Consider the following 21974-nt stretch of genomic DNA (forward strand, 5'->3'; position numbering starts at 1 on the left):
CCAAAAAAATACAAGCTACAATAGCTGGGTGAGGTAGAATCTTGAGGGAGTTAAAGGATATGCCAAAGAGCCAAACTGGGCCTGAGGCACTTGCTACCTTATGGCAAGGAAATGGTCAGAAAGGCAAGCAAAGAGATTGATCTGAATAGAAGGAGAAATGGGGGTAGATCTGTGACTTGTGCATAGACGGAAGCTTCAGTAATGTTCACAGGTGAGATTACATGGAGATCAACTGCGAAGAAGAAAAAAGAGATGTCAAGAATGGAACTCTGGGGAGTATTACAAACATTTTTACAAATGTGGAGTATCAGCAATTCAGGAAACTGTTTCTCCAAATGTGAAAACTGCTATCTGAGGAGGCTTCATTCAGTGAGATAGAAAAGTCAGAAGAGTGTGGTATTAATTAATTTCTCTAAGGACTGTAGAAACAAATACAGGGATCTGGTTAATATCGTCAGTACATCAGCAGAATGAAAGGCACTGACATAACATCAGACTTACAGAGACTTCTATTGAAGGACCACAAAAAAACTCAGCATTCAGTAAAACTGTCTCTTTGATGCATATTGATTAGACCAGACCTGTTCAGGACGTAGTTTGACTGTACAATTCCCTGGCGTATTTGAAGTGAATGCTCACATCTGCACAGAGCCGAGTTTGGGAGTCAGTATGAACAAGCTGAAATCAATAGAACTTGCAAGCCTTATTATTGGAGAAAAGAGCATAATTTCAGTATCCGTAAAATAGCAGAGGTTTGACAAGGTTTAACTACAGATTATGAAGTTGCTCCTATTCTTCACTGAATACGTATGTTGCATGTTGCTATCCTGGTGTATTTTACATGGCTCTTTTAACAGGAAAATAGTTGAAAAGGTGGATGATAAACCAGCTTCCCTTTCTCTGTAGTCAGGTCATTTCATTTCTAGCTTCCCATTCATAAATCACAATCTGAAACTTCCCAAATTAATTAATTTTTTTCAGAATTAATTATGTTTGCTGAGTACTGTGCTTGTATAGAACGTTATTACTGTTATTTTGCTATTACTCCAAACAACTAATAAATTAAAGAAGCAAAATCAAACAAAATTCAGGTTTTCTTTTCAACAGTTTCTATTCATCCATTGCTTAAAAAACAGGATTTGTAACTGTTCAGACATCCCTCTTCCCATGAATTCAGGCAAGAGGAACTTAAGTGTTCCACTTTAAAATGCTTTATTGCCATTGCTACACGCCTGTAGGAATAGCGTAATGGCAGAAATCCTATGTGGGACATTTTCTCAGTTCCTCCCTGCATTCCTCAACAGTCCATTTCTCAGCTACACCCTTTCCCTTCAGACAGCTAATTTTTTGCACTAAGGAGAGAAAAATAGTCCACAGCTGAATAGCTTTTGAAAATATGAAGGTGGTTCTTCCCGTTAGCATTGCTGACACTATTAAGAAAATAAAGCTATTACAGGAGATAATATCCCCCAAAACGTGTACTATAGTAAGAGCAGTGTGCACTGGATGCTGTAGGCCCTGAAATAGACTGAACAGAAGTGAGAAGACAGGTAAAATTTCAAATTCATAATTCAGAGCAATAGATAATAATTCTTAGCCTAGTGTTTGGAATTAATATGCCTAATTTAGTGACGATATTGACAGTCGTCTCTAGGATGCCATTCCGCTGTCGTGAAGATCAATATTACGATAGAGGGATATCAAGTAAGCTTATTATTTCTGTGGTATGTTTATATTTGTGGTATTTCTCTTCCTAGGATGTAGAGGGAGAAGCAACACTTTTACACTATATTGGTGACCATTTTGATTTTGAGTTCCCACATGCTGCCAAATCCATTGCAGAAAATCTCCCCATACATATTTATAGGTAGAATTCAAGGAAACATTGGTATTGGGGATGTTGTTATTATTTTGAATAAAGTAGGCCATCTCGCCTAAATTTGGGTATAAAACCTGTCAGGATTTGTTTTTCCTAAGCTTTTTTGTTCTTCACAGTTTTCTGAGAAACTGTCCACTCATCAGAAAGGGAAGCTGAATTTGGCTGTGTTTTCAAAGGTACATGTTTAAAGTTAGCTGTGCAAATCCTGCAGGCAGTTACCATTTACGGAGAAAAGTCTTTGCAAAAGCAAAGAACCTTTTTTCACTTGCCAGATAATATCAAGCCCATGAACACATGGAAACATTCTACCTAATCTGTAGCATATTGAACCTCTTGGTGTTACAGAACTGTATCTAAAGAGTTATTCATCTTATTTTGTGCTTTTGGCAAAAAGTTTATTGTTTTAATTTGGCTGGGATTTAAAAGTGTGAGTAAATGGGTAATTAATAATTCTAAAACTGCTGCATGGCTAAGCCTGGCTGTCAAAGATGTAAAACAGTAAATAAAAAAAAGTTTGATTTCAAATTTGTTGTATTTTCAGGCAAATTATTCTTGTGTCTTAAAATAACATTTAGGAAGCAATTCATAAAATATGCCTTTTTAAGAGAATGTTTTGTCCTTTCTAGATTTTCTCAATTCCAAAAGGCTAGGTATGTTACAACAAACTTGGATTAACATGGGAAGGCATCGTGCTTGTTGTTATATTTATTTTGTAAGCTAACATTGCATTTGAATGTATTAATTCCCTTTCCATTTAAATATGACTTATAAAATTTTCCATTTAAGTTAAAATATAAGTCGCTGCAAACTAAGACTGAATTTAGCACAGAAGAGCAAGATAGCTAATGTGATTCAAGGATTTGCAAGATCTCACCTTATATAGTGAGACCATTTGTGTTTTCTTCGCTGGACAAGCAACGCACTGTGTTGCCTCAGTGCGATTGGCATTTCAGGCTTCAGCAGAGCTTGGTATTTATTTGTTCTTTTAAAACCATAGGATTTTAAATAGAAGTGAATGAAATCATTAAATCTCAAGAATTTAACTTCAAGGCTTCACTGACACCTTTTCTGTTTCTGGAAAAATTCATTTCCTGCTGTTATTCCAATTAATTTATTATTATTTGATATCTTCGACTTACGGAACAGTGAAAGATACACGTGAGAGAGTCAAACAGATCCTTCTTTGTTGAAGTAAAGGCCACAAGTGAACTCGGATATTGCTGTTTCAGATAGTTGCTGCTATTGGCAACATCAGTAAGTTATTTTTAACCACTGATCTCCTGACACAGTTGGCTTAATTTAAATAAGCATTAATAAATGACACAAGGCAGAGCCATGCTGAATATCTTGAATGTGTTTTGATGTCCAAGGGTCAAAAGACAAAAATGCCATATTAGCTGTACAAAAAGGAAGTTACTGGTTGGGCTGGGTGTGATTAAATGATGAAACTCATCTTCTATCTAGATATTGCTAAATCATGTCCAAATTCATTAAAGTACTTCAGGACAGAAAGGCTTGCTTTCCAAGTAAATTAATCACACCAAACACTAGTTATTTAAAAGAAAAATGGTTCCAGAAAGTTTATGCCTCCAATAAAGTTCTTAATTCATTCACATCTAACTGATGCGTTTGGACACTGTGCTGTGCTAACTAGATCAGCACAGCTTCAGGAACAAAATGTGAGCATTTCCAGCAAATGTACTTAATAAGTCCAGTGATTTTAAAAAAAGAAAAAAAAAAGTTGCATTCTTCCTTCCTATAAGAAATTATGTCTGCTTAAATGGGAAACCTGGTGACTGAGCAAGCATATATTGTATGCTTTATCTATAGTACAAACACCAGGAGTAACAAGGCTGAGGAAATGCCAACGTCCACTAGCACAGGTGGAATTTCAGTGTCTTTAAGAGCTTCGGATAATGAATATCGTTCTGAAAAGGGTACTGTGTTCTACTATTAATACATTGCCCTACCCCATCTGTATCTTTATTTTTCCTACTTTCACAGTGACAAAGAGCTGGCTGTGGGCAGGGAAAAGGGTAGACAAAGCAAACATGAAAGCAAAGAGGAAAAGGATACTTTCTTCTGCATTTTAAACAATGCTTTACCAGCTACTTCATTTAGTAGTGCAGGCAAGCCAACAGGAAAACTGACTGAAAATGAAAAATAGGATAACAGTTAAAATTCTTCATTCATTTGGTACCTAAATGCTTTAAATGCATATGTAAAACAGAAAAAATGATAAAAGCATTTAGGAAAAATATTTTTCAAAGTATAATAATCCTAAACAGGTGTTTTAATCAAAGTACAGGAAGGCATGAAATAAAAGTGTGTCTTTTAAAAAGGCAGGGTATTGCTTTAACATTATAATTAAATTCCATATTTAATTGTAATCTGAGAAGAGAAAATGCTAGAAAATTGACCTCAACACAGAAGGAAGTTGTGTTTGGAAGCTCTGTGACCTCTTTTTCTATGGCTTATAAAGGACATTCTCTTTATTTCTGTTTCATACTGTGGACAGCTAGCAGAAGATGATGATTTTTGCCTCTTCTGTGAAAGGGTAAACTGTTTGACAAGAAAAATTACTAAAAATCTTTCTCACGAAAGAGCTTCTGCAGTTTTTGGAACAAAACTTTCAAGCTTCCACTTCCGTATGTGTATTTAGAAGCATGTTAAATTTTGTTGTGAAGGAATTACTACAGATGTTTAGTTCTGAGCTCTCTGATAGCTGTAGATTAACTAAACTTTTAAAAGACTAGCAGCTAGGGCTATTGAGAAGCTAGATATCCAGTTATAAATAAGTATGCATGTATGTATGTATGTGAAAGCTACATTAGTCAGAGGCCTATTCTCCCTTTCTTTTTGTACGAAGAGTTTCATTGTCTGCTTTAGCACTGGTTATTTCACAGAGTACTCTTAGATGCTCTGTATTATTTTAACTGCCCATTAGCACTTACACATTGAGTCATGTGATAGTTTTGTATAAAAAACTACAGAAATACAGGATGTTTTATGTATAAACAAATGAGAGTGGGGAAGAAACACAATTTGAAGTGGAAATAGCACATATTAAAATACAACTGGAAATTACTGAAAGTAAGCTGTAAAGCAAGACTGGCAACTGTATTTTTCCAAGAGCATTTATTGAAAGTCAGTTGAAAGTCCAGCCTGAAAAATATCTGTCTAATTCTAGTCATTCTTATTACTTCAGTAAATATGGTCTATGCAGATTTTTTGCAGTACAACTTATTCTGGTTGAATGGCACGTATTTTGTATTTACTTCCATAGTTTGATTTTTGTCCAGAAAGAATATCTTGCAAGAATTATCACATATAGTTAAGGTGGATATTAGGGTAGTCCATATGTATGGATAGAGGTGCTTTCAAAATAAGAATCTGCATATGTTGATGACCATACATAAGGAACAATCTGAGGGCAAAGGATACCAAGAGTAAGCAGTATAAATTTGACTTAAATGAACTTCTTAAATATTTAAAACTATGGGAGATGTAAGTCATTACATGGAAAATTTAAAGCGTATTTGGAATGGAGTAGTACATGTATGAAGGTCAAAGTCATATTAGTGCTGTTACTGTCACATCATATGGTGGTGGTGAATTGGAGAAATGTGCTGAGGCTTGTTCTGGTTATTTTTAAGAATAATTTCAGATATACAGCTGTTTATCTATCAGTAGGAGGCCTGTCGAGATTTTGTATTTTATGTCAAATAATCTTCTTTTTTGTCTTTGTAGATGTTGATGAATGCCAAGCTATCCCAGGAGTCTGCCAAGGAGGAAATTGTGTTAATACAGTTGGTTCTTATGAGTGCAAGTGTCCTGCTGGTCACAAACAGAATGAAGCAACTCAGAAATGTGATGGTAAGTGAACATTATTAGAGCACTTACACAAAATGTGATCAAGTAAAGCATCACTCAGTAGTATTTTAGAGTTATCATTAAAGCTCTTTGGTAATGAAAGAAAAATTTCTGAACAGTTGCAATGGCTGATCTGGATAGCCATAACAACATTGTTCTGCGCTTTGCATTCCTTCATGTTCATCATCTGTTTCTGTTTTGTTGTTCATACTTTTCATTAGAGATTTTTCTGTCCGACTTGTCAGATTGGGTAAACACAATGTTTATCCTGTTTCTAAATTTAAAAGTATAGATAAAGTGAATCTGCAAACAGCATATTACAGTAACCGGGCTATTAGGATTTTGTTCTTTCAGAAGTGTCCAAAATATTCTAATATGGGTAGATAGCATCAGCCTACTGACCACAGTATGAAAAGCAAATATGGCTGATTTGGTGACAGGTTTAAGAAACTACTCCTATGTACAATTTGTGTTGAAGAAGAGCTTGGGTAAATAAAAAATACCTAGTAAATGTCCTTTTTGAGATGCAAGCAGGGAGTTGTGCTTTATTTTACAGATCAGATTGAGACTGAAACACTACAAGTAGGGGAGGTTTATTCAGTAAATACATTGATTTAACGAACAGCAAAATCCTGTGTAGTTTAAAGCAATGTAACAGAAAAATGGTGAGTTCTTGTGGTTTTGATAAAGACTTCACTGTTATAATTTGAGCTGTTCATCTGAGAGATACTGCAGTAGTTTGCATAGGTTAGATATTTATGGCAGTGAAATTTGCAAGAATTACATATTACCTTCTGATGTAAATCATTGTTTCATGATTTGAGTCAACTTGCCGTGCCTTCAAAAGAAACTAGAACCATGGAAGTTTATCCAAACCAATCAGTGAAGATCCTTTCATATTTAAATTACATAGGTAAGAAGACTGCTTGTTCAGGGCTTTGGCTTCTGGATGGGCAGCAATTTAAATATGCTACCAAACTGTATTATACTTGGATTCAGTTTCAAACAAACACATGGTTTCTAGCTTATTTCTGAAGTTGCCTCGGAGTTTTCTTTAGTTTTGCCTACAGTGCAGACTTCTGTCATGTTTTAGGGGAAGCATGTGTATGTCCTCTTCTAAAAACTCTGCAAGAAACTGTTTACAAAAAATAGATCTACTGTCATAGAAATAGAGCTGTGAAGGCTTTTCTTATCATGGCTGAGGAGAAATAGAAGCAGCTCATGTGCGTGCCTATGCGTGGGCACATGTATTTATGCATGAGTGTGCTGATAGATTTGAAGCATATGCACAGAGGTTGAGGGCACTGCAACCAGAATAAAGAGGGTACAAGAGGGATGCAGCAGGGTATGTGCAGGTCCATTTGAACCATTTTGGAAGTCAGGGAATACCAGGAGCTTTTTTGAGACTCTGGGAGAAAGAATCTCTCCTATCTTGAAGAACTGTGTAGAGCAGTAGAACAGTATGGCCCCATCTCCATAACCTTTTGTATGGTCTAGGGAGAAACCAGAAGGCACCAAGTGGGAGGAAGAATCCTCCAAAAGAAGATGCCTAAAATGGGAAGCTGTAATTAGACCCACTTCCATTGGTGGAATTAGATCCAGGACATCTTACCAACCTGGTGCTAAATGACAACCTGTGAGGAAAAGGGCTAAACATAGAGTGGATGGCACATCTTAGAAAAATCTTTCATTTTTCTGTGGCAGACAGAATGGGAATGGAATCATAGGCAAGATGTAATGGGATTTTCCTTGCCAGGGAACAGAACAGGAATAAGTACCTGGGTAGGATACAAGAGACTGTAGGCCCTCCCTGAGGCATCAGCATACAGGAAGGAGAACTGTAATTAGAGAAGAAGGAGGAGGGAAGGGGACTTTGTTTTTCCCTCACAATCCCTCCTTTGGGATTGCATGTGTTGGGAAAAGCAGAAAAGAGGTAACTGAAACAGTCTCAGCTGCTGCTGCTGGTTCCAGAAAAGAACATCATGCTTATGAGCCTGTGACTTGAAATGGCTGCTTTCTCCTCTCCAGCTATGTGGAAAGAAGTCAAAGGACCAAGCATCCCTTTCCATCCTTCTCTAACTGCTAAAATCTCAGTTGCTGGTTAGTTGCCTGCACCTGGGTTACTGGCTCTTTAAATTCACAGTTTCCTTTTTGCTTTCTTGTTGGGTGGTACTGGCCGGGGTAGCAGCTGCCATTTCTGTGTCTGCATATCACTTGCCATCCATGATATGTTTAACTCCAGGAGAACTGGTGAAGCTTGCAGGACAGAAAATAGAGAAGCCCTGAACTGTGATTACTGCTCTTATGTGGTAGTTGGAAACTTAGGTGAGGGGAAAGGATAAGAACCACTGTTCTTGAGAAACTGTTGCCTGCTATTCAGCTGGAGGGTCTCTTCAGTGCCATCAGTTGGTAGATGCTCTGTATTGTCTTGCTCCTGTTTCATGTGATCAGGGCAGGGTGGCTTTAAAAGCTATTGCGTATCAACACATGAAAGAATTCTGTCAAGGCTGGAGCTGAGCAACTTGTCGCGACAAATTCTCCTTCTTTTCAAGGTGGATTGTCAAAAGTTTCACAGTGTTTTAAGTCAATGTTCTCATTGCTCAGGATGTCGTAGAATGTATTTAGAGGAAACATTAGTAATAGCTGAATCAGAATACAAAGTAGTAATAATCCAACGCTTGTTTCTATGTACTTTTTTCTGATAATGGGCTCTAATCATTTGTTAAGGTAAATTGGTAATTATTTTTTTAACTATTACGTGTGACTTAGTTTATGGCTTTAAAGATTTATAACAATATTTCTGCACAGGCATTACGTATTAATTCAGACATGGTGCTGTACTAATATGGATATGCAACTTACAGACCAGAACTAAGTTGTATCCCACCAGCTCAAAGCACAGGCAGAGTGAGCTTAGGGGCTATCTATAGCCACCTTAAATCCGTCATGTATTTGACATAATTCATTTAGTTAGTATCTTAATGCTGTCATTAGCTCCTAAGCAGTTCACTTCTGTAACAGTGGCTACACAGCATTTAGCAAGTGAATAAACATCCACTGCTTTATATTTTCTTTGCATAACTGGCTGTTTTTACCATCATTTTTGTGTTATATGGGATATGCAACTACAAATACTGTTATCATGGTTTTGAAAAATTCTGGCAGTACAGTTTATCTTTCAGTACAGTTCAAGCCTAGGTTTGATGAATATCAGAACATAAACTCCACAAAACTCAGAAACATTTGCTTGTAATCATACCACCAAAGGTAAACAACTATGGGGAGGGTGGGAGGGAAGGAGGGAGGGAAGCAAGTATTGAGTATTTTCCAAAGTGCAACTGTAATGTCTGTAATTCCAGAGAGAGGATTTGAAATTATTAGAACAAACTATAATCAACTCCTCATTTCAAAGTGGAAGCAAAGATAGCTGCAACTGCTAAACAAATTTGTAGTGTATTTGATTGTGTTGGCAATGTATACCTTAGAAATGTATGCTTTGTTGCTGTTGCTCATCTTGGCTCCATGTTTTTTGCAGTACAACTTTTCCTGGTTGAATGGCACGTATTTTGTAACCAAAAAATGTAGGTCCTCCATGATGCGTGTCAGGTCCATACACTATTCTAAAGTGATAACTTTAATATGGCATGTCAGCTGGATCTTAGATTTATTGTGCTAAAAAAAATTCATCAGCAAAATAAATCAATATTAGAATAAATAATACATGCAAATACTGAATATTTTCCAAAGTAGGTAAATCTGCAACAAGATTTATTGGTTTGAAAAACTCATATGGTAAATCAAGTCTGACCAGCCTCGTTGCCTTTTATGACGAAACCTAATAGCCTTATAGCCTTCTCTGATGAAAGCACAGATGTCATCTACCTTGACTTTGAGGCTTTTGACGTGGTATCCCACAGCATCCTTGTGTGTGAGCTGGGATGTTATAGTCTAGATGCATGGACTGCTTGAAGGATGAAAAACTGGCTGGATTGTCAGGCTCAAAGACTAGTGATTAAGGGTTTGTCCTCTTCCTAGAGGTTGCTAGTGGAGTTTCTCAAGGGTCTATCCCTGGATCTAGCCTGTTTTAACATCTTTATTAATGACCTGGAGGAGGAGGTAGATTGCACTGTCATCAGTTTTGCTGATGACGCGAAACTGTGCGTGGGGAAACAGTCAATACGCTCTTGGACAGGACTGCCATTGAGAGGGACCTAGGCAGGCTGGAGAAATGGGCTCATGGGAACCTCAAGAAGTTCAACTGGACAAATGCCAGGTCCTGCACCTGGGACAGTCTTGATCCCCTGCAGTGGGATGCTGGGCTGGGGAAAGTGGTTATTCCGCTTAGCTCAGCACTCATTTCACCACATCTGGAATGCAGCAACAAGTTTGGGGCCCCCAGTAGGAGAAAGATGTCAATAAACTAGAGCAAATTCAGTGCAGGGCCACCAAGATGGTCAGTGGGCTGGAGCACTTGCCCTGTGAGGAGAAGCTGAGGGAACAGGCTTGTTCAGCTGGGCAAAGAGATGGCTTTGGGTGGTCTTAACAGCAGCTTTCCAGTCCTTGCAAGGAGGTCATCAAGAAGATGGAGCCAGGCATTTCTAAGTGGTGCATGGTAGGACGAATGAGAAACAAGGGGCATAAGTTGAAACCAGAAAACTTCTGACCGGTTATAAGGAAAAAAATGCAGTATATCAATAATTAAGCACTGGAATAGGTCACCCAGAAAGGCTGTGGAGGTTTTCAAAGCCTGAACAGACAAAGCCATAAGCAACTTGATCTGAATTCAGGATTGACCCTGCTTTAAGCAGGATCTTTGGTTAGAGGGCCTCCTAAGGTCCCTTCCAAACTTTCTGGTTTTGTGGTTTAAGATAGATTGTATGGTAATGCTTGAGGCTATATTTTTAATTAAAGATATTTATTATTTTTCTTTCTTTTTGCATGGTATGTATAATGGAAATGGAAATGAACTTAACTGTGAGTTCAGCCTTTGAGGACTATGGATTTGGACTCAGAAGGATTATGTGGTAGTAAACTTCTGGAATTGATTCTGATAAGATCCAAATTGTAAGGACAACCATATTGTACTCTTCTCCCCCTCAAAGTTAGGAAACTAAAATAATTAATATGTTCATAGAAAATAATAATTCAAAAGTTCTCTGTTGAAAATGCATTTAAAGCAGCTTTTTTCCAAAAGAGACTAAATTAAATCCATCCATTCTCAACATATAAAACATTTAAAAACAAATTAGATAATTTTTATCTGTTTAATCTTTTTAAAATACAAATTTGGGGGGGGGAGTTGCTTTTTTTTTTTTTTTTTTTTAACTGATGTTTTAGGCAGGTTTTTCAGCCTAGTTTGGTCTGTGTGGCTTGGTGTTGGCATATTATTAGTTACTCTGGATGGCACTGCATACAAGTAATTGCATGTGTTTATATTGGCTGGTTGTAGATCAGAATTCTGTACACGTTACGTTTCTGCCTGGCATCAGCTGCAGTGTTTTGATGCCAGAAGGAGAACTTACTCCATGATATGCCTCCTTCTAGAATGGGTAGTTAAAGCATTCTTTGCATTCCGCTTTCTTAACCCATCTCCCTGAGAGCATCCACAGGGAAAGGCAAATATACCTTTAACACATATCTGGTTAAAAATTTGTGATGCTTAAGGGACAGTAAGTGGTAGAAGTGAAACATCATCTGCAGTCTGAAACATTTGCTGTTATTCCATAGTTGGGTAATCAGTGGTGGTGGATTTCCTGCTTGGCTGGCATCTTACTGCAGAACAGGTCATATGCCTTGGCTTTATTCCACGTAAGCCCCTGCCGCTTCACTCAGTGGCAGAAGTTAGATACTAATTAGTCCCTGGGCACAGCTTCCCCACAGAGGATTAAGTGGAGGAAGAAAAAAAAAACCCCAAAACACAGTATCCAGATTGTACTGTTTTTTAAATAACACTAGTGAAACTGTTACTTGTCCATTTCCCAGTGCTTCACAGCCGAGATGGTAATGCCAGGATAATACCATGATAATACCAGGGTAATGCCATGTGTAGATATTTCCAAGAGTGCTGCAGCAGAGAGTAAAAGCCAAGCCATAGTTCTGTTTGGCCTTTTTTAAAAAAAAGGCTTTGATAGTTTATAATCTTTTTTTTTTTTTTTTAACATATATATATAAAGGCTTTGACAGTTCATAATATCTCAGTGTGAGATTTATATGATAAAACAATACCCAGTCATTCAAACGATTACACTTTAAATTAGTGAGACTGGTAAAGTTAGTGAAGTTACTCAAGGGTTTTGTATATGTGCATTAGGCCTTTGGGAAAGATGCAAAGAATTGGTCTGCTATGAGTTAGAACCTGCATACCGAAAACTGGTTTAATAGAAACTTCATTGTTTTAATCATGATTTTGATGTAAAATACTATACAGAACTGGTTGTACTACTGAGTATTTTGCCCACTCCTTTCCCTTCCTTAAGTCTGGAAAACAAGATCAAATACGATTTGCTTGTTACAAAGGACAAAATCCAAGCTGGAGTCAGTAACCAGGCAAGGCTCCAGTTCTTAGAGGGAGAGATTGGAATCTTACATTGACTCTGCAGGCCTTTTTTGTTTAACAGTAAGTCTTCTGCTTAATAGGGAGGGATTTCAGATTCCCTGCTATAGCCTTTGGCCTTAAACATCCAGATGTACTTTTGTGGCTTAGTTTTTTTCTCTTATTTTTTTTCTTCCTGGAAACAATAACTAGAATAAGCAGGAATGTTCGTGTCATGCTTTTTGTGCCATAATGGATATTGTTAGGACTATGCCAAGCAATAAATAATTATTGTTTTGCTAGACTATTTGCTTGCATTATATTCCCATATTTCAGTAGAGATCAGTTAAAAGAGATGTATTGTGCTTACCAGATAAATTTTGAGCCTCTGATTACAGTTTACTGACACTAGAATTGCAGAACTTAATGGCAATTTTACATCAGTTAAAAATGTTTAAAGGATTTCCAAAACTTATGAGACCAACTTGTGTGTGCAAACGTGCATATATGCCCTCATAGGTAGAAATGTAAGTAGATAGCTTAGGATATTTGGGAAAATATGACCTTTAAAATTAACCCACCTCAGGGTTCTGACATTACTGCTTTTATTTATAAGTTTTTCTATATTCCTGATTTATAGACTTTCCACAGTATTAAGGACAAGTCTTTCCACTACTGGGCAAGTCAGGGAAGGATCCAAGGAACAGACACAGAATGAAAAATTTTGGAAAAGACTGTGACAAGGCTTGTACCAGATTCCAGATCTCCCAAGCATTAGACATGTCTTAATTAGCAAAAATACCTCTTTCTCTCTCTTTTTTTTCCTAGAAGTTTTGATCTACAATGTATTGAGTTCTCATTTTCTTTTTAGGACTGGAATACTGCCTATTTTTAGTATGTTGCCTTCCAATATTAGTGGAACTTGTGTGGAGAGGTTGCTCTGAGATGGATTTTACACAGAGGAACAGAGAGGAGAAACAGGCTTTCCACTGCGTTTGTCTGGTTTACATATGAGGTGGTCTATTGCTTATTTGTACCTCAAAGGTTTAATAAATGTGTCCTAATTATTCCTCTCAAATTGAAAATATGCCATGCTCCTTGACTAATTAGGTGTGATACCATTTGTAGTCAACAGCACTCTAGGAGGTCGGATCCCTCTCATTCTCTCCGGTAGAGGTGTGGTGCTGTGCTGGAGACACCAAAGGGCTCAGACTCTATGACACAGGCTGACTCTTTTTGCAGGGAAGCTTTTTAAAAAATACCATTCTATTTCTAGTTTTTCTCCTTTAACAAAATTTAATTGTACTGCGTACGTGTAATTCGGACTCTGTACTACAAGGTATTAGTATAGACTGAGAACATTTTCAAGGAACGCTTTTTCAGAATTCAGAAGTTGAGACCCCCTTTTCTGGTACTTCTAATTCAGTTATTCATAAAATCTTGCTTACTGTTGCAGTAAAAATCATGAATTCTGGCTGACAAGTAGCCAGGCTAGGTTTTTTGGCAGACAGCTCATTTATTAATACTCACACCTGCAAAATTTATTCCACACATTTTAAATTAATCCACACACTGAATGTGACCAGCTTTCCCATCTTAAGTGCGACATCAGATCTTTGGAGCATTTCCCCCAAGACTATTAATTTGCCTATTTTGGAGGGGGGAGGGGAGGAAATTGAGTAATTTTTTCAATCAGCTGTCCTAAAAATAGCTCTTTCTGAGGCAAAGTCTCAGAATTTCCAGGCAGAGTTGACGAAGATCTTGTTAAAAGAATTGCATATGCAAGAGCTAGGGAGGGGAAAGAGACAGAGGTTTAGGTCAAAAAACTAGTGAAACAAAAAAATCCACTAACTCGATATTGCTCCAGTAAATGAGAAGATTATTCTTTCACAAGGGTTCTCCATATTAATTGGTTACAAAAATGTTTTCCTCATCAAAAGGAGAAGACTGGAATCAGTCTTCTAGTCTGACTAACTGCCCAGATTTCAAGAAGGTACTTCCTCCGTTTCCAGCTCCCTGTCGTTCTTGGACAGTATTTGCGGGAGAGAGCCCTAGACTGCACTAAACCTCTGTGCCTGTAGCCAGGTGAGAGGGATGACCTACGTTCTGCAGCCCTGCAGAAATGGCTAACTGCCTCCTTCCTATGTCTTTCACTTGCCAGTGCTACGAACTCCACCTGCTCGTTACCTGAATAGGCTTTGTACTCTATGACCAACTAGTTTGGGATTCAGTTTTCTTTGATAGAAGATCAAGTGTTGTATTCTTGTAATAAAGTTAACTGCCTTTAAAATAGCAAGTACCTGTGCCAGAGTGAAAATGAATGAGAAACATAGTTTTCAAGAGCCCGCTATTTGGAGTGGTCAGATTTTTATAGCTCTGTTTTTTGCTATTTGCAAAGTATTTTGCTATTCTTTTGTATAAGAGCTACTGTTGCATCTCAATTATAAAAAAAATTAAACAAACGCTATTAAAACTGCAAGATTAAGACACACTCTCTGGGGAGGTGAGTGAGTGAAACATGCTTTCAAAATGTGACATGGCTAGTTGCTAGCACAGATATTCTTGCATTTCATTTGCTCAGGTATCACTGGTGGCAGTTGCTACCAGCTTTGTGCCATCCCGTTCATTCAGACAGCATTTCCATGCTGGTTAATATCTTTATCAAAGTTTGGGTGCCTCTGAACTTTACAATTGGTCTTGAATATATTTTTGGAACCGCTACAGTAGTAAGGAAGAAGAGTAGTGTAACATTTCCTTTAGATGGAAGGCATACTTCAAGAGATGGCAGAATAAGGGAGATTTCTTGCAAGAGCAGCCAGGGTGTCTGCCAACATGAAGGTGTTGCTTTCCAGAAAGAGTAAGCTCTCCCTACAGAATCCTCCTTTAGTCCAGTTTTCTTGCCCTTCTGACAAGATGTTTCAGACTTTCTGTGCGTGTGTGTACAGAAGATGATGTTCTTGTTTAAAAGAGTTATAGCTTGTGAAAAATATGCACTACATGAAAGATCTCAACAAGGCATGCACCAGGTTCCGGTTTGGTTTTGATTTACACACATGGTTTCATTTCATTGGATTAAATCAGATGGTAAGCAGTTCACCACATTATATATATTGTCTTTAATATAGTAAAATTATTGCAAGATTTCAGAGATTTCCTGGGGGATTATTTGGTTTTGATTTATACCATCATTTGGAATTCTGGAATCTCTGCAGCAGTTAGCTATGAAGTCTTATGTGAAAACGTTATTTGCTTTGATTTACCAAAAATGACCCTTTCTTTCGTACATGCCTAAAAAGTACAGATATCTAGAATGTGGGGAATAATTATCATAATTTCTTAACTATTTTAATGTAAAATTCTAAACTTTTGGAGTCCTCCAAAATGCTTAAATAGTCTCATTAAAAAGATACAGTTTTCACTTCCTCAGATTGCTCTTCATGGTGTAAGACAAACAACAAAGGCCACAGGGTACTTAAATTTATAAACTACTTTAACAATTTGAAGCAATGTTATGTGTAAGACAAATGGTCTTTGCTACAATGACACTCAAAATGACATGACAATTTTCATGGTTTTTTTTTTTAGTGTGTGTTCTATTCATACCTTTGCTTTAATAACAAAATGTACTTTTTCACACAAAGTGGCATTGTGCAAAACTTTGTTTTCCTTCCTGGTACTTGAATGTCATCTGTGGATTTATATCTAAAGGGAGTTCTTCATGTGTGGATCTTCCCATGGTGGGGCGTTACCTTTTAATACAGTCCCTGTGCATGCCAGATCTCTTCAGTGTCCTTCCTTTGTTTTAATTTTCCAGTGTGGAGAGTGTAGTGGGAGTAGAAGCACAGTATTCATCACGTAGAAGACCCCTAAGAAGCAGCATAGGCTGGATTTCCTCGGGTAGTCATTCATCTCAAGGGCTTTTCTAGAGTAACAGGGCTAAGGAAATGATAGGTCTCTGTAAAAGTGCAGTGAATGGTCTGTGGGATCTCAGGACTTCCTTTTAGGGAACAGAAGGACCTTCTCAGTGTCATCACAAGAATATTTCTGATGCTTTTTCTGATGCTTCTCCTGCATTATTTGCCATGAGACAGATAATCTGGGTTCAAAAAGCTGACTTTTTTTTAACCTTGTTTCGCAGAATAAAAGAGTCTTAAATTGATTTTGCACCCAGAAGTTTAGAAACAAGTTGAGGCAAAATTATCTGTCTATGACAACCTTTGGGATTAAACCGAACAAAACCTATGTTATCATACATTCCAACTGGAAAACATAATTCATCTCAAGCTAGTTGGAAAGTTGGCCCATGCTTTTCTGTGTTTTCTCAGAATTCCTCCCAGGTTAAACCTGGGCCACACTTCACATTTATTGAAAGTCACTCAAAAAGCAAGTGTACAGAGGTCACTTAAAAACAAAATTAGGTTCCTAAAATGACTCTAAAAATATTCAAATATCTAAAGATTGTTACAGCAGTATAATCAAATGGTTACTTAAAATAGTTCCTTTTTATATATGATTATGACACTTATAATAATTCCCATTGGCATTTCTTCCATTCTGGCTTGCTCCACTGTGCTTCACACCTTTAACATTATAGTCAGACTGCCTCCTCCTATTACTTCTTATTGCCTCAGCACCTCCCTGTGATTCAAATGGGTGCTGAGCACCACCCCGTGCTCTCAGTTCTGTTACAGAGTGCCCTAGCAGCTTCTCGTTACATACAGCAGCTCATTTATGAACTTGATGACATCTAAGTTTATATATATTTATATGCAAAATGGAGTGTTCAGATGAGACCACTGCTTTCAGTTGGCGGAAACATTTGAATGGATTAAAAATAACTGAAAAAAGTACAAAAAAGACATTTGATCTGTACTTCTGAAGAGACTGGCCAAAATAATATCTACACTCAGAGTGTTACAAGAAGGCCAGAAAGTAGTTAGATCTGATGAGCAAAATCTTTGTGGTCACAGAAGCTCTGAGCAGATGCAGAGCTGTCATGCTTGGCTGCTATACCATCTCCCTTCATTCAGCTCAAAAGCACGGTGGATATTTTGGTATCACGTTGTAGCTGTTGCAGGTTTCCTGGTGATCATGCTCAATATGTGTCATTCAGAGTAAGTCCCAGACTGCTCTAACATGCTCTAGGACTTGGAGCGGTGTGCAGCTCGAACATGCAAGGAAAGCCTCCATTAGCTGGCTTCAAACTAAATGGCTTGCAAATGCTTCATTGACAGCAGCTTCCAAACAACTGCAATGCATTATTAAATCTGAGCTGAATAAAAATTTCATTTCAAAAAAACCTTTTCCCTTCTTATTTTTAAAGCAATATAGGCAGGTGTTTTATAATTATCCTATCTTTTTTCCTTTTTTGGATAGATATTGATGAATGCAGCATCATCCCAGGAATCTGTGAAGGTGGTGAATGTTCCAACACCGTGGGAAGTTATTTCTGCATTTGCCCACGAGGATATGTCACATCCCCAGATGGCTCCCGCTGTATTGGTAAGAATTCCATCTGGTAGGCTTCTAAGGCTCTCAAGATTCATAGGGCAATTTTATAGGCAGCAGCAGAACTTCTGTCCCAATCGTCTGCCATTTCCCCAGGACGTCATTATGTTCTGACTGCCTGGCATCTCTGCCCCAACTACTTAACATTCATAACATCCTCCTCTGGTGATTGCCCCTGCAGAGACCTTTATCTGGCTTGTAGATGCCTATATGTAGACTGTATTGTAGCCTGCAAATTCCTGCCTTAGATCTGGATTTTTGTAGAGAAGAAGCAATGAGTATCTCTGTTGTATGGGCAAGCATGAGAAATGTTAATCACATTTCTTTCTCAGATCTGCATTTGATGAAATCAAAGGTTAAGCTCACTTTCATTCTAAAGGAGTAAATATCTGCCCTTACTTGTTATTTCAAGTTCCATCTCACATAGTTTAAATTAAAGACCAGCATTGGGCATGTGTATAAACTTAGAAGTCATTGAACAGAGTATATTGTGTTGCTGATAATTTGGATAGAGTGGATAATATAACAAAGCAAATAATAAATTTCAATAGACTGCAGCTTTTACAAAACAATTTATTTAAAACCCATTTCTATCTTACAAAAAAAGCTGTGTGCTTATTTTTACATGCGGTAATGCATGTTACAGATCTTTTCAGTATGCTTCTTTTTTACAGCTGCATGTGTGATGGTATAAACCATGTTGATGAGTTAACTAAAAATACTGTGTGCCTGGTTTAAGAAACCATTAACGATTGTTTTAATAATAGTGTTTTTGTAGCTCTCATATGGTTCTTCCTATTTCAGATTTCTCAAAGCACTTTGTTCTCATGTTATAGAATGGAAAATCTGAATTATAGGTAACTAATATGATTTGCCAAAACATCCAGCAAGCTAAAAGCAATACAAGACTTGCAAGTGATTTCACATGGATAATTTTTTGCACAGTGTAGTCAGTTTTTGTTATCCATGTTCATTTTAGGAGTGCCAAGCTTCAAATATATTGTGGCTGGTCTCAGAGATACTGAGAACCTATTGTTTCCAATATCTTCAAAATCTGTGGGGGCTTTGGCATGTTTTACAATACAGTTTCTAAAATTAGCTCACAAAATCAATTGCGCACAAATCACATGCCCTAGTCTGCTGAGGGAGACCCTTATATCACAGAGATGCATTCCCTTAAATGAACATGTGTATGAAGGTTCCTGTGCTCTCAAGTGTTTACACTATTGGAATAAAATTTGTTTGCATTACTTAGGAAGAAAAAGGCAGAATGAAATCCTTATTCATATGGATTACTTTCTTCTTCCCTCTTTAAGACAAATATTTGCTTTTAATCAAAATATTGAGATATACGTAGTTATTGTAATTAGTCTCATGTCTTTCTAAATTTGTTGAAGATTTTTTCCTAGTCAGCACTGAGGAGTATGACAGTAGAAGATGTAGCATATGCCCTTGGAGGAACTAGGGTATGATAAATACTGACATGTTAATAAAGAATAATTTTCACATTGCACAAATAAAATTTTGGTTGTACATTCAGTCTACCCTTTGCACATACATGGTTCCACTGAAACTTATTAGAGCTGGAGACACATTCAAAGGCAAATCTAAGTGGGCTGAATTCTTTCTGGCTTATTAAAATTCCGCATTCCTTTGTTTAGTTGTGAAGATTACCATGTAAACATACAATCCCTTATATTCTCTCTCTATGAATAATAGTTATCCACTTCCAAGCACTCACTAGAGCTTATACCAATACTGAAAATATTCTGCTAGGAATAGGTTTTTAAGAGAAGACTGGATGCCGTTTCTTCAGTCAGACGCAGGTACACCAAGGAAAAATAGATTAAATGAGAAAGTTACTGATGTTCATGTTATGTTAAATGTCTCAATTTTTGTTGTAGTAGGCTTTTTATATATTTGCATGTATGTTCTATTTGTGTTTATTTGTGTTTTTTGTATCAGCCCTATTTCCCATTAGCTTGAGCGGTCTCGAGATGTTATGTGTATTGCTAATACACTGAAGGTCCGACTTGAGGGAAGTCATTGATCTGTCTGCAGCTCAGTTGTTTACATCTGCAGAAGGGGGATTAATGGTTTTTTGCCCTAGCTCTGTCCTAGGAAGGTGGCTTGAATGGAAGAAGCCTGTTAAAGTGAGCACAGGTATTGCAGGGGGACCCCTGGGCCTCTTGTCCTGAAGTTTAAGATGTGTGCCTCACTGGCAACGCCTGCTGCTGCTTCTTGGCCCACCCAGCCCCTGCTATTGAAGCATTCATGTTAAGCACTGTCATATCTCTTTAACCTTCTAAGATTAGACAGTCAGAGCACTTTTCAAATCTTAATGGTTAAAAAGTTTGCAATTGAATGAATAATCCCTTAACTTTCTGAAATAAGAAGCTGGAAAGGAATTTTTTGCTGTCCCCCATGCCTTTCACAACACACATTTTGTAGTGCTGAGCTCCTTGTCTTACATTCTAGAGCCTTTTTCAGTAAAATCTTTTGGTCTTTACTTTTTTTCCCCCTTTTTTAAAGCTGAATAAAACTTCCTCTTTTCAGCTGAATTGTTCAAAAGACATCTTAGACATAGTTCTTAGAGTGAAGTGAGGGCCCATGATCTCAAGAATATTAGTCTTTAAGATTTACATTCTTGACCTTAATGATTGTTTGTCCATGTTGCTTATGTGGATTTAGGTCATATTTCAGGTTTCTTATCTTCTACTTCTTCTGTACTATGTTGTTCTTATTAAACTTTGAAAAGACTTTGAAAATGAATAGCTGATTTCTGTTGTGCTTACACATTTTTTTTCTTCAAATACTGTTCATTTCAGTGAAATGACTCATGGGAAAAGGTTACACTTGATATGAATTTCACAGAAATGAAGTGCATGGTTTTATTTTCTTTCTTGTATACAATTGCCTGTATATATTTGTCTTGTATGCCAAGTTGATTTTGTTAAACTGTTCAGTTTGGAGCTTTGAAGTGAACGAAGCAAAGGGGACTTAACACATTTTTTCCAGGTGCCTAGTTCTGGATACTTGCTATAGCCATTCTGAGATATATTTTTTAAGCTATAATGTGAGCAAAAAATTACAAATGGATCAATTCAGTATTTTTCCTTTAAAAAAAAAAAGAGCAGAAGTTTATTATAGTATAACACTGGTGACCAACATGATTTTTTTCAAGTATTTTGTTTAGCCAACTGAAAATATACTAATTGTTTTATTGTCATCACACTGAAACATGTACTTTCCACCCATTTTTGATTGTTCAGTAGCAGAGTGGGCTATGGCATACAATATTTAGTTGCTGATCTTTTTTTTCTTATTTTTATTTTTATTGGCTTAGCCTTGTTCTTACACAAGCGGAATAATTTTGTGCTCATTCCAGTGATGCTATTAGCAGGTGCTATCCACTATGATTAAGGATAGATGTGAACTAGATTGAATCGGAGTTTCCTTACTCAGCAGTTTCTCTGAAGAAGGGGCTATTTGCTTTCTTCTAAATACTAATCCACAAAGTCTGAAATATCTCTGTGTGGCATCCAAGGGATTTTTATTCCTTCCAGTGTTGCTGCACTGGTCTTTTACCAGGCCACTAGAGGTAAAAATATGTAGTCCATTCCACAAAGTAGTTTATGAAGGGAATTAAGAGTTTGTTATTACTGGAAGGAAAGATGAGTTTGACAGCTACATTCTGGATTAATGCAAGATTAATGCCACTGAAAATATGTGGTCCTGCAGTAAACCAAATGTGGAATGGGTTGGTGCTGATCAACTCTCATAGTTGTTGGTGTTTTCTTTTTTTAATACAACTTTTTAAACACTTTAGCGCTTACGTGAAATGAGTAAGGGAAAGACATACAGAGACTTCATTTTATTGCTTTTGGTTTTCTTTTTAAATTAACGTCCAGATCAGAGGGCAAGTACATGTTTCTCCAGCTTGATAAATGGTCGCTGTGCACAGGAACTTCCTGGGAGGTTCACCAAAATGCAGTGCTGCTGTGAATCTGGCCGGTGCTGGGCCATTGGATCTGTTCCAGAGATGTGTCCTGTTAGAGGATCTGGTGAGTGCCTTGTTTTGTTTTGCTGCTTCTTGCCGCCCATTCTAGTTGGGATGGAGGTCACTGGAATATTTTAGATGGCTTTAAAATGTAGGCTAAAAGTAAAAAGAAAGTCAAGAAT

General features: G+C 37.3%; 1 protein-coding gene across 1 annotated transcript in view; it reads left to right on the top strand.

Moving 5' to 3' along the window:
- Window positions 1-21974, top strand: part of LOC135324501 (fibrillin-2-like) — a 180029-nt gene that overhangs the window by 43607 nt on the left and 114448 nt on the right. The window contains exons 7-9 of the mRNA XM_064501037.1: window positions 5630-5755; window positions 17661-17786; window positions 21704-21856. Of these exons, the coding sequence (XP_064357107.1) occupies window positions 5630-5755; window positions 17661-17786; window positions 21704-21856 (405 nt within the window). The remainder of the gene's footprint in view (window positions 1-5629; window positions 5756-17660; window positions 17787-21703; window positions 21857-21974) is intronic.

The sequence above is a fragment of the Dromaius novaehollandiae genome, chromosome W (genome assembly GCF_036370855.1).
Source record: "Dromaius novaehollandiae isolate bDroNov1 chromosome W, bDroNov1.hap1, whole genome shotgun sequence".
Lineage (NCBI taxonomy): Eukaryota > Metazoa > Chordata > Aves > Casuariiformes > Dromaiidae > Dromaius > Dromaius novaehollandiae.